Genomic DNA, 13,054 nt, shown 5'->3' with positions numbered 1-13,054 from the left:
CCTATGTCAAGCTCAGCAATGTAAGAAAGCAAAAGGCATGCGGCCGTGGAGTTAAAGGGTGTCAAAGTCTCTTACTGAATTATCCGCCTGCTGTACACTGTTGGTACTTTGGCACAAACAACAGGGTACATATATCAGAGGGAAAGTGTGATACGTGTATTGCGTGAACCTTTACATAGATTTCATTGTACGCCCTGCCTTCTGTGTGTGTAGTGTAATTAATCATGTGCGATACAGTATGTTAATCTCACTGAGTAATGCTCCGGGAATGGTGCTGTGCGCTGATCCGTGTTTGTCTGATCATTCGGCCTCCAGCCAGCGCCATCCTGGACCACCTTCCGCGTCGGCCTGTTCTGCGGTGTTTTCATGGTCCTTGCCGTGTCCTTCATCCTCAGAGGTACAGTTAGTCTAGTTTCGCAGCCGGTCACAAATGCCCACTTCAGCTAGTGCACGCGGACCAGATGAAAGCTCTTAAACGCGGCTGAAACAAAAGCCTCTGTCCACTACTATATCTGGGTTTCACTTATAGCCCACTGCATGCTTTCATTTTATTCTTTAATACTTTCAAAGATCATCCTGATATATGGTCTGCAATAAAAGGAGTTCAGCAGAAGATAACTTTATTGCTTTGAACTCTGATGATAGCGATGATAAAAAAAATCGGCCCATTTCTCCTGCAGGCGTGGTGTTGACCAGGGACAAGAGCGGCGACAGTGAAAATTCCAATGTGTGGCCGCTGGTGCGTATCTACCGGGGCGGCTTCCTGCTCATTGAGTTCCTGTTCCTGCTGGGCATCAACACCTACGGCTGGCGGCAAGCGGGGGTCAACCACGTGCTCATCTTTGAGCTGAACCCCCGCAGCAACCTGTCCCACCAGCATCTCTTTGAGGTGAGTAAGGGAAGCCAGGCAGCTGGTGTAGTGGGGAGTACTTTTGGGTAAACCCATTAGCCTGGTGTCATTCAGTCTTAACTCTAGCAAGATGAGAGTGCTGATGTGCTGGCTGAAGACCACCACCAAAAGACATCATTGACTGGCATCTGCTGCCAAGAGCATCTGTATGTTTGCATTCATTCAGAAGTAAAATATTTTCAAAGTACAATGTCTGAAAAAGTATTCTCCCCCACCTTATCATCCTCATGATAGCTCGATTTCATTTTTGAAATTGGGCACTCTAATCAAGAAAAATAATCCTTGAAAATGTTGTATGTGTACTTAAAACATAATTTAACATCAATTGTTGGAAATTTCTCCTGATTTGAGTGGGAGCTGGGGGAAGTAGGCTCTGGAGTGCTCAGTAGAGAGTATGCTGTAGGGAGCACTAACGAAAAAACTCCAAAGGGTGTCCTGATTCTCTAGACCAGAACTGGGGATATTTGCGGAAATTACATCAGTGAATGGGAGAGACGGGAAGAGGACGTGAGTGGAGGTATGGCTTGAAAAAAAGGGGGAATGAAGAGAGCAGAACTCCCCTGAGCCAAAGGATCTGTCCATATATGGGTTTTTTTTATTGCTATGGTGATCAGACAGCAGCACAGAATTGCTGGTAGATATTATTAATATATTATATTATTATTTGATTTTTCTCTCGGTCTCCTAGATTGCTGGGTTCCTGGGGGTACTGTGGTGTATCAGTATCCTCTCCTGCCTGTATTCGGACTACACCTTCATCCCCATGCAAGTCAACCCGCTTATACTGTATGGTTTCATGCTCCTCTTCCTCATCAACCCCTTCAAGACTGGCTACTACAAGTCCCGCTTCTGGCTGCTGAAGCTGCTGGTGAGACCCTAACCCTCCCACTCCCTAATGTACTGAGAAGAACTGAGCTTGCTGTTCAGATGAGCTGAACATATTCAGGAAACCGATGTCCAGAGTTTAGAGCAAAGAATACACTATATATCCACTACACAATAAGTTGAGCATACCGGATTACGACGGGTATCACAGTAGAGCCTCTTCCATATTCTCATAAAACCAGAACTGGGACCATATTGTTTGAGCCTAATCCAGTTTGTGAACACACACTTTCGGCCGGGTTTGTTGTTTTCACTTTCAATTTGCGCAGTGGAGATCAGTCTCCCAGTGAAGCAGCAGACGAGACTGATATGTGAATATGTGTTAGGGTTTAAAACAAGAATATGTGTGATAGCTTAGCTAGTTGTTGTAATACTGACGTACATGCTCGTTTCTGTAGGTTTCATGTCACTTTTAGTTAGCTATAGGTGGTACTTTGCCTGGACTGTGCAATAAAATGTGCTTTTACCCTCAGAACAGTTAAAAACTCTAGAACCCTCAATACTAAAATCTGGGAATCATGTGAACATAATAAGTGACTTGCTAGTTTTCTGATGCTAATAACAAGTAAGAACATATGGTCCTACAGACAAGCTGTAGTCTGAATCTAGACCATTTTCCCAAGGTACTGGGAAAATACAGCCACAAGGTTGATATGACTAATTATAATTATAAATTATATAGTTATATAATTATATTATACTTTCATAAATAATTATATAATCATTAAATACATTTTTATAATTAAAGTTGAAACGAGGATGGTAAACGAGGTAAAGAGAGATCAATCCAGTTGTGTTCCATCCACTTCAATCCACTGTGTTTATCACTCTGAAGGCATCTTACCTGTTTGCTTCCGTCATCATGAGGCCGCTCGCTGCCTCAATTCCACTGGGCCCTATGACTACCATATCACAAGAAGCTTTCATAATGCAAATTAGGTTTGAGTATCGTGTTCCTCTGGCATGGGGGGATTGTGCTACGAACAGCAAGTGGTTATTTCCTGAGAATGCCCTTCCGAAAGCATTTCCCAGCTATACATTTTAATACCACATATTTAATTTCGCAATTTGGACTTATTTAATAATGGACATAAGAACAGCTGCGCGTTGTATATGTAACTGTGACGGTTAATACAACTACTTAAATAACACACAAATCGAGGCCTGTCCCCGCAAACCTGTTTTGATTAGCACACAGGGATCGCATTGCCCCTTCTCAGGTGTTGTACAATCATCCTTGTTTGGCTTTCTTTCCTTTGTCTGATATTGGATCAGCAGGTTTCTCAGTGTGAAGCAGGGGGCAGCAGGGTGAGGGATAATAGAATGCAGCCACCTTCCTCCTGACGCCGCGGCTGCGAGTGTGACCGCGCAATCATTACCAGGATAGAGCCATCAGCCGCCTGCCTCTGCTCAGCCCTCCCAGCCTCTAATTGGGCCTGACTGGAGCCAGAGTGGGGCGCTTAGGCAGGCAGCTGGCCGCCGTGCCCTCCACCTCGCAGTAAATCACAAAATAAGAACACATCCTCAGAGAACACAGGCCGAAACCCTGGCATTTGTGCAGGTTACAAACATTTTAAAAAAAACCTAAATGTGTGTTTCTGTAGAAGAAAGGAACACGGGTTACAGAAAGGGGTTGGATTCAGCAGGTTATGTGCATGAATAGAAAAATGGATTGATATGGAGACATAATGAATGGTCATACGTTACAGCTGGGAATTGATACGCGGTGGCATTTGCAGTTGTGCTGCTGTGGTGGCTCAGATGGACACTGCGTGTGCAGGCGGCTGCCGCTGTGAAATGTCAGCTGTGCCCTGGAGGCTGCAGGGCGAGGGGGCTGTTTCACAGCGACACATGGCCGTGTCATCAACCCGAGCCAGCCCAGTCAGGGCCCACACCAGCCGTCTGTCTTTGACCGCAGCTGCATTTCAGCTCACTCGTCTTGGCTGTAGCTCCGCTATACCTAAAGCAAGTGAAAAACCCAGAAAGGCTGGCTCAAAACATATAAATATGTGTGTTTGTCGTGTGTAAAATACCATAGATATACAGCGTCTGTTTCAGTACTTTCTCCTATATAGTGTGATCCTTACATGCAATCAGTAGTTCACGCTAGAGCCTAGACAGTAAGCAACCTCCCATGCTGTTTGGCAGAAAATCTTGTAATGAGATATTGTACTTACAATCACAATTTCTTGTGGTCTCTACAAAACAGGAGTATTACAACTATGGCAAGCGATTTCACATATTTACTTAAAGCAACTGCATTGCGTGTGGGCATGGGAGGTATGGGATACTTCAGCTGTGAAGATGCTCTAGAATCAGTAGCAGGGGAGCAGTGGGTGAGAGTTATTTGCCTGTTTAAGAGTGACAGATATACAGCTACAGCAGGCCAGTGGAAAGCAGGCTGGCTGTCCTGCGGATCCTCTTCAGGGAGAGCCAGCCCAGCGTGGCTCTCCAGCTGGGGGCCCATTAAGATTTGGATGGGTGCGTCCGTCATCGTTTAATTCATGGAAAAAGAGGCGCTGCAGGGATTAGCCGCTGCGCATGTTCCGCTTCATTTACAAGCCGGTACCCCTCTCTTTGTCACACCGCGGTAATACACTGTAAATTAGTGTTAGAAAGCCGCTGTCTGCACCAGCTGACTGAATTTCCATGGGAATGGGCTCCCTCCGTGTTCTAATCTGGTGTGTATGATTACTGGAATGAATGTTCTCTCGTTCGTGGTTGTTACCATCTTCACCCTCTGATTCACCAAGGTTTCTTTTGCTATAAGATGAAGCTTATAAGTGAAAAACGTGAAAAAACTTGGAAAAAAGAATTTGGAATTAAGAACTGAATAAGGAAAACCATGGTTTGTAAGAGCTGACTTCCCATACGTTTGCCATTTGATGTCAGATTGAGCCTTGTATTTCAGATATATGTCATGTAAGTCGTGCGTTATGGTGTAAGAAACCAATGAATTAGGGGTTGTGTTACACATACATACACATTACGTTAGACATACATATTATTTATGCTGTGATACCTTTTATCGTTACAAAGTACATTTAACTAGACCCATTGGTTTTACTGTGTTCCCACGACCATTGCAGTTCCCTGGTGTATCTGTAACCATTTATATACAGCTCGTCTTACGTCACTCTCCCGTCTCTCTGCCCCCTCCTCTCCTAGTTCCGCGTCTTCACAGCCCCGTTCCACAGGGTGGAGTTCGCAGACTTCTGGCTGGCTGACCAGCTCAACTCCCTCGTGTTCGTGCTGATGGATCTCGAATACCTGGTCTGTTTCTTCAGCTCCGAGCTCAACTGGAACATGGAGAAGGGCCTTCTGCCCAACAGCCAGGGTGAGGCACACACCTCAGACTGCACGCGTGGCCGTGTCAGTTCTGTGCGGTCAGAGTAGTGACAATACTGCCCCCGCACAAATAAAGCTAGCCACGTTCCTTTCCCTGTGGTACAGACTGAAGCTTTGCTGTGAATGAACTTCTGTAGTCTCAGTCAAGAAACAGTTAACACTGTAATAAAGAATGGATAAATAATTGCTCTTTAATGCAGTAAGAGTTCCCAGGTTCACTGGTGTCTGTCAGGAAAATTAGCCATTAAAAGCTCGCCCCTGCAGTCTCTGCACCTCTGCTGTGGCCTGGCAATCAGCGATGAGGTAATTAAATGGAAATGTTTGGGTGTGCGACCCTCATGCTGATTAGCTGTCCGCTATGAGAGAGGAGAATGACCAGGAAAAGAGAGACAGGAGAGAACTGTGTGGTAAAATATGTGCATTTTTCAGTGTGTCTTCAGACAGTGACCTTCAGCTGTCTTCGTCTGTGAATATTGGTGTCTTCGGGCCTGCTTGTATCTTTGTGTGAAGAGCAGTGTAAAAGATGCACTCAAAAACCAGTACTGTACAGTATTTAATTTCAGAATGCCTCTTTTAGATTTCTAACACAAGTTCAGGTGTCTGCCCTTCAGGTATGAATTCTTGGATTCTTATGTGACAGTGGTCCACAAAGACAAAGTCCACAATGGTGGTACTGTATGTCAAGGGTCTCACAGCTAACACCTCATCTCATTTGTCAGACCAGTGTCTGCCATGTGCAAGAAGGTCACTGAATGAGTATAATATGAATTTTAAAGTTATATTTAAATATTTAAAAGTTAATTTTCTAACATAGCCATGTAATTAAGGGAGGAGAACAGAATGATTAAAATAATGCTGACTAAGAAATATGCAACCTTCAGGTATGCATATTTAGGAGGCAGGAGAGTTTGTGAAATGTACGTTACATTACATTAAATTACATTGCATCATTTGCAGACACTCTTACCCAGAGCAACTTCTAAATAAATGCATCACTATGCTAAGAGTAGTTATCAGGAAGTATTACTAGAAGTCAGTAAGGTACTGAGTTAAGTGCTAAACTAGTGTGAAAGTGCTTTTTTTAAAAGAAAATAGGTAGAGATAGGATAGATAGAGATTTAGATTAGATTAGATTATAATTAGCGCTCTGCCTGTGTTAATTGCTGAACGCATGCTTCCTGTTTCCCGCCAGTTGACCTGACATGCAACAGTTACTCGTATGGGGTCCGCGCCATCATTCAATGTCTGCCCGCTTGGCTGCGATTCGTCCAATGCCTGCGCCGGTACCGGGACACCAAGCGCGCCTTCCCCCACCTGGTCAACGCTGGCAAATACTCCACCACCTTCTTCGTCGTCACCTTCGCCGCGCTCTACAAGACCCACAGAGGTAAGGAGAGAAGAGCAGGGGCGGGAAGAGCGCGCGCAGCGAGGAACTGCGTGTCACCTCAGCCGCGCGTGAAATAAATACATCAAAATCTAACGCACAGGATGCGGGCCAGGAATGTGTGATGGAGGAAAACTGGCACGACAGGCTGTGTTTCAATTTGTGTTCTGGCAAAAACCGTAGACATCTTCCCTCAGTGGTGAAAAAGCAGTTAAAGCATGCATTCATTGGCTGGGCATTCAGAGCTGAAAATCTTATTTTCCCACTACAATACAGTTAATCCTTCACTGTTCTTTGTATTTTGAAGAAGGTAATATTAGAGAAGGAGCCATGCTAAGAGGGTGTTAGCTGTGAAAGAGGAGGTTATTGGAAGTTTAAGTGAGGAGAGGAGTCGAATGGGGTTGAGTGCTGAAAGTGGGTGGGCATTGGCTGTGGTCTGTTGAGCAGAGAGTGCTGCGAGGCTAGCTGCTGACCCGCAGCACAGCAGATACACGCACACAGGGAGTGCTACATTAGCAGCATATACCAGACTTCTTACAGTCATCTGTTTTGGATGATTAATATGAAGGGTTTCAAGTCTTCTCTGTACAGTACTGATTTGTGCATGGCTGCACATATTGTATGCAGGATATTTAATGGGTTATTGTTTTTTACAATGTTTCATTTTAGTTTTTTAGAGAGATGACTGTTGTGAGACTGAGGAAGACATAGTGTGGAAAGGCATTGCCTTTTGCAAATTAAACGACACACCCTTTTATTTCACTGTGCATATACAGTCAGCCGTGATTATAAATGTGAGAACTGTATTCTCTGAACAGTCAGGGAAATGGGGAGAGGCTTCAGTTCAAATTTCTTTATTCAGAAACCAGAGATGGCGATTGTGAGGGTTATTTATTTTGCTGTTACTATATAGTACACTATGTCTAGATAGGGATCTCTCCTGGTGTTTTTTGATTGAGGATCCATGTTTTCTTTGGGTGGGGGTGGGGGGGGGCATGGCAGGTTGAATGTAGGCAGTTGAAGCCTGTGCAGCTAGAGAAAGACAGCGGGGTTGACCTTGAGTGCGAAGCCTATTATTGTTGGAGAGTCAGCCCTGGAATTGTGTGCATGTCAGCGCTTTATTATAATGGAAAAGGAAAGCACAAAGAGGAGAGCAGGGAACAAACAGCATCATCTTTATCAGTGTGGACTGCGGGGAGGGCTCGAAAACAACTTATCAGAAGACATTTAATCTGTGGAGCACAGAGGAGAAATTGAGAGAGGCGGGGACAGGGAGGATTTCTATTATGAGTCAAGGCATAACATTCTAGAAAGATAATCAATTAATTTCTGATTGTTCTGATATCAGACATCAAAACAGAGGAAATGTGCAGAAGACAAAGCAGCCGTTTCAGAATATATCCCATCAAGATTCTAGCTTCACAGCTGCCACTGTCTTTATTGAAACGGATTGGTCTCCAACCTGGTCATTTTAAACCTGTTTGCTAAGCTGCATTTCATTATTCATTTATGAGAATGTACATGGTTCTTTTATTTTCCTGCTTGTCAGCTTTTTAACATCAAGTGAAATGTTTATTGTAAAACCATTTTTTCACAGGATATATAACATTTATTTTGCACTTTTGCATTGTTTTATAATATTGTCATAACAGGCTGAACTTACAGATGTCCTTCAATACCCTCCGCCCTCAGCAAGCTAAGGAGCATTTAGGAGATCTGAGGTTGTTGGGAAATGAAGATGTTAGGACTTTACACGTGCTTTCCCTCCGATCAGTCCAAAGCCCTGCGGACCCCTCGGCTAATAGCTTTCTCCTCATTTGCGATGCTCTCTGAAGTTGTGTTGAATTCCTCTGGTTAATGGAGAGGTAAAGTCAGTGGTATTAAGTGAAGAGGGAAAAGGCTGGTGTCCAGACAGCGGTGTTCACGCTGTTAACCTTCTCCTCCTGGATGTAGGTGGGCTGCAGTTCTCCAAGAGGAATGTTCTCGTCGATGCCTGTGATTTTTTGCTGCCTCGCCTGTATGATCTTTCAAGGGCTCTGCATTGACTGGCCTTCAGGTCTGGTGGGCCCTTGCAGCTGTGAATATCACAGAAATACAGAAATACAACTGTCTCAGTGCATTACTTCTAATTTAAGTGGATATTATAAAGACCGGAGTGCAAACCAAGGATAGAAAGGGGATATGCAGGATTTGGAAAAAGGAATGGTTACACATTCTGAAAGTGTAAACAGTTTTTGTAACTGGTTTAATCAAATATTCAGTGTTAATAGTTAGGGTTGTGAGGTCATCAGGTTATCCCTTCTCTAACCCCATGGTTGACACATTGCTCTGGGCATCAGTATCAGAACTGACACCCATGCAATAAATCATGGGACTCATGGATATTTTCTACAATAATTTGTTCCTCATAGTGTATGTTTGTCATTTGGATTAGCAAGCCTGCCTGTTATTATCCTCACCCTGTTTTTCCTCATATACTTCCAGTCCGTGCTCCTGAGCTGCTGACATGCATACTGATGAGGGGTCTCTCAGGGTGACGGTGCTCAGCATGCAAGCCCGGCACTGCATGGATGTACCTTTAATCAGGGCTGCCCAGTGCTGTGTGTCAGTTGTGAAGCCAGCTTGAGACACACTGCATTCTGGGCCAGGGGCTGACTGATCTCAGAGGGGGCCTTGACAGGCAGATGCGGTTTGGACCTGCTCCACAAAATCGAATGAAGCAACACTTGCCTCAAATGACCAGCAGATATTTGAGGACAGTTTCACCATCCTCGTGTTCCAGTGCAATAAAGCTCAGCTGTTGCGGAGCAGCGTGGGAAATGCTGGCTTTGTGCCCTTGTTAATATTTTTATGTTCGGCGTCATATGCATCATTCTGTCACTGAATGAAATGCTACCATGGAACCACAGATCATGACTTTGATATACCCTGAGTGATTATCTCTGTTGCAGCACCACAGGGACAACACGGTTAGTCCATAGATGACGAATTCAGTTCTTAGATTTTAGACTCTCACAGTGGGATTTATCAGTGGAGGTGTTCGACATGTAACCAAATAAGTGAATGGATTTCCACTGTGGGTGAATTGCCTGTGCTGAGAAAGCTTGCTGCACTCTATTTCAGTCCAGTGCATCAGGAGACATTCAGTCTGACAATAAGTCACTTATTGTATGCAGGATCAATGGAGAATGTGTCGATATTGCGAGAATCCTCATCCTCTTTAAATGCTGCCATTAGGCCGAGAGAGCAGAGCAGAAGTGCAGACCTGACCCGTTAGGAATACTTTTATGAAGTGCTTGGGTTTTTTGGAGAGTAGTTCAGTATTGAGTCACAGGCCGTAAGCTTGTAGTCACACTGTCAGACATGCACCGAGGGTTAGGAATGGCATCTTGGAGTTTATCTTCCTCAGAGGGAATCTTCTTCATGTTGTTTTCCCCACATCATTGCACCCTGAAAGTTGTCGTGATTGTGTCTGTCCGGATTAATGGCTGCTGGCATCATGTGATTTTGTTTTGCAGTCCCAGTGCACAGTGGGGTGTCGAGCTGTACGAGGATAGGCAGGGGAGCTGAAATAAGAAAGCGGAATGGTGCAGAAATTTGAGTGTTTGCCGACAATATGTGCCTAGCCATACCTGAGTCTGACAGTAGGTAAACTAGTCATACTTGAGTCTGACAGTAGGCAAACTAGGCATACCTGAGTCTGACCATAATTAAGTTAGCCGTACCTGAGTCTGACCAACATTAAACTAGCCATATCTGAGACTCACAGTAATTAAACTAGCCATACCCGAGACTGGCAGTAGTGAAACTAGCCATAACCTAGTCTGACTGTAATTTAACTAGCAGTACCTGAGACTGGCTGTAATTAAACATGGCATACCTGAGAATGACTGTAATTAAACTAGCCATACCCAAGTATAATTTAACTAGCCAGACCTGAGTCTGATAGTAGTTAAACTAACCACACTCCAGTCTGACCTTAATTTAACTAGCCATACCTGAGTCTGACTGCAATTAAGCTAGCAATGCCTGAGAATGACTATAATTAAACTAGCCACACCCAAGTATGACCGTAATTTAACTAGCCATACCTGAGACTGATAGTAGTTAGCCTGACTAGCGTGAGTTTGTGTGGTGCAATGGCAGGAAGACAGACTCTGAGAGAGGGACACAGTCAGATCCTGCAGCAGGAAGGGAGCACAGCATTGCCAAAAGAGGGACAGATAAAAGGAAAACAAGGTGGTTGATAAGAGGAAGCAAACAGAGAAAGATAGAATCTAAGGGAAGGATTAGTGAAAGTAAGCAGAAGAAAAGGACAGAGAGAGAGAGAGAGAGAGAGAGTGTGTGTTTATATGAGGAATGGGAGAAGGGAAGGAGGGAGGGAGGTAGGGAGGGAAAGTGGACTTGCCAGAGGAGATTGAGCTATAATTGCCTGCCTGCGGCGAACACATCTCTCCCGGATGCAGCTGGAATAGCAATGAGACCCAGGCGTGACTGAATATGATTTTATCGCTTGCATTATCTCCACCTTGGAGAACTGACAAAACCACTGTGCCAGGGTGCTCTCAGGCTCACAGCTGAATCACCCCTCTGCTCACTGGTTGAATTCCAGCGTCCAAGGGGTGGCTTTAAGACCCGCTACTCCCGCTCCAGTCCAGTCCAGGCCATCTCCCCCGTGGGACTGATGACCTGGCTTGACTGCAGTACTATGACTATGCTCCTGGTGCCCCAACACACACACACACACACACACACAGCCGTACACTCCCCTCTCATTCTTGTTCAATGCTTAGTCTCACAGCCTTTCATTCAGAGCATTACTTTCTTAATTAGTAACACAAAGTCAGCCGGACATGTCACTCTCTTAGAGGAAAATCAATGCTCACCTACAAAGCGTATGAATCATTCCTGCATACCAATAAGGCAGTCGTCTGTGCTTTTCCATAATAATCAGTGTAAAAAAAAAAATCTCATCCATATAATGATAGGAATTTTCCAGAGTTTTTCTGTATCTGTAGGGGAGGGACTGGGTGACAGCAGCAGAAGAGGGTGGCGGTGATTGGGGGGGGGGGGGGGGGGGGGGGGGTAAAACATTATCCAAGCTGTAGAACAAGACAGCAGAAGTGCCAGATAACAGCCCTGAGACAGATGATTGCTTTTCCGGGGTGCTTATTACAATGTGAGCAGAGCCTCGCAAAATGGGGCTGCCACCTTACTGTCGTCTCTTAAATGGCTTTCAGCCGCCGAGCAGACGCATCCATTTAGAGCGCGTGACAGAAGCCTTTGGCGGGGCTGTGGATCAATGACCGCCCCTGTGGTGGAGCCACCAGAGTGCGCTGACCCCGGCTGGGTGCAGCAGACTGGGAGACTGGGAGACTTATTAGGCCTGAGAGGGGATTAGGGCCAGAGGAGGAGCCTGTGAGCATGCTGATCCTCAGATTGCTGTCAGTATTGTCATTGTTGGATTTTGCCGCATTAGATTACCTACGTGAGACATGTTGCGTCAGGGTTGAGTTTGAGTGGTGCTCGCCGGCGCTTATCTACCGCCCTGAGGCAAGATGTTAATCAGAGGAAGGGTGCAATTGGTGAATATGTCGAGAAGATCACCGTATTTGTGTGCTTTATGGTTCAGAGGTACAAAGTGGCAGGATGTGATGGAAAGAGAAGGCAGTGTCGCATAGTGGAAAGGTTGCCGGTTCAATTCCCTGCTGCAGCACTGCTGTTGTACCCTTGGCCAAGGTCCTTAAGCCAGAATTGGTTCAGTAAATATCCAGCTGTATAAATGGGTAACAAGTTAAAAAAAAAAACTGTAGCCTATGTAAGTCGCTGTGGAAAAGAGCATCTGCTAAATGACAATAATGTAATGTAAGGTGTTATGGCTCAGAGGTACAAAGTGGCAGGATGTGGTGGAAGGAGGAGGACATGGGGAGTGATGAGTGTGAGTGCTGGCAGCAGGATGCTGAGTAAAGGCAGGTTTCACAGACCTGCAGCATTTTGCTATGTAAACTATCCCCTGTGCATCGCCTCACACCGCACCCATCAGTGGGAGAGAGGGGCGGGTCCCTGTGGCCTGCTACAGCCCTGTCTGAGCTCACAGCCAATAGGACAGAGAGGGGCTCAGTCTCTGAGCAAGGCTGCTGCTTCAGCTGCATGCTGCCTTAGTTAGCACCACACGCACACCCCTGCTCTCACCCAAAGCAAACAGAGCTCTAATGGCCTGTAATGTCTGAACTTCTGAGCTCTAAACATCGAGCTCATCATTACAAACATGCAACACAATTGAAGAAAAGTTCCTTTTAGAGACAACAGAAGTATTGCAGTATCTGCTTGTTTTAACTATATAACATGTGAGGTGCAGGTGAGATCACTGTGGTAACATACTTATTTAAAAAAAATGGACATGCAGACAGTAGTATTAAGTATGAATTTTGCTCACAGCGTGTTGCGTGATCTGTCACTACATGGCTGTGTGCCTGGTTTTTCTGCTCTGTGGAAGGCTGTCACAGCATGTAAGGGTTGTTTCCCTG

General features: G+C 45.1%; 1 protein-coding gene across 1 annotated transcript in view; it reads left to right on the top strand.

The window, feature by feature from the left end:
• The window catches only part of LOC118773624 (xenotropic and polytropic retrovirus receptor 1 homolog), an 82,628-nt gene that overhangs the window by 66,504 nt on the left and 3,070 nt on the right, over positions 1-13,054 (top strand). Inside the window, exons 7-11 of the mRNA XM_036522639.1 lie at positions 316-397; positions 681-889; positions 1,599-1,778; positions 4,964-5,132; positions 6,336-6,530. Of these exons, the coding sequence (XP_036378532.1) occupies positions 316-397; positions 681-889; positions 1,599-1,778; positions 4,964-5,132; positions 6,336-6,530 (835 nt within the window). The remainder of the gene's footprint in view (positions 1-315; positions 398-680; positions 890-1,598; positions 1,779-4,963; positions 5,133-6,335; positions 6,531-13,054) is intronic.

This window comes from Megalops cyprinoides, chromosome 2 (genome assembly GCF_013368585.1).
Source record: "Megalops cyprinoides isolate fMegCyp1 chromosome 2, fMegCyp1.pri, whole genome shotgun sequence".
NCBI lineage: Eukaryota > Metazoa > Chordata > Actinopteri > Elopiformes > Megalopidae > Megalops > Megalops cyprinoides.
The sequence above is the reverse complement of the archived record's forward strand: the minus strand, read 5'-3'. Positions and strand labels throughout refer to the sequence as shown.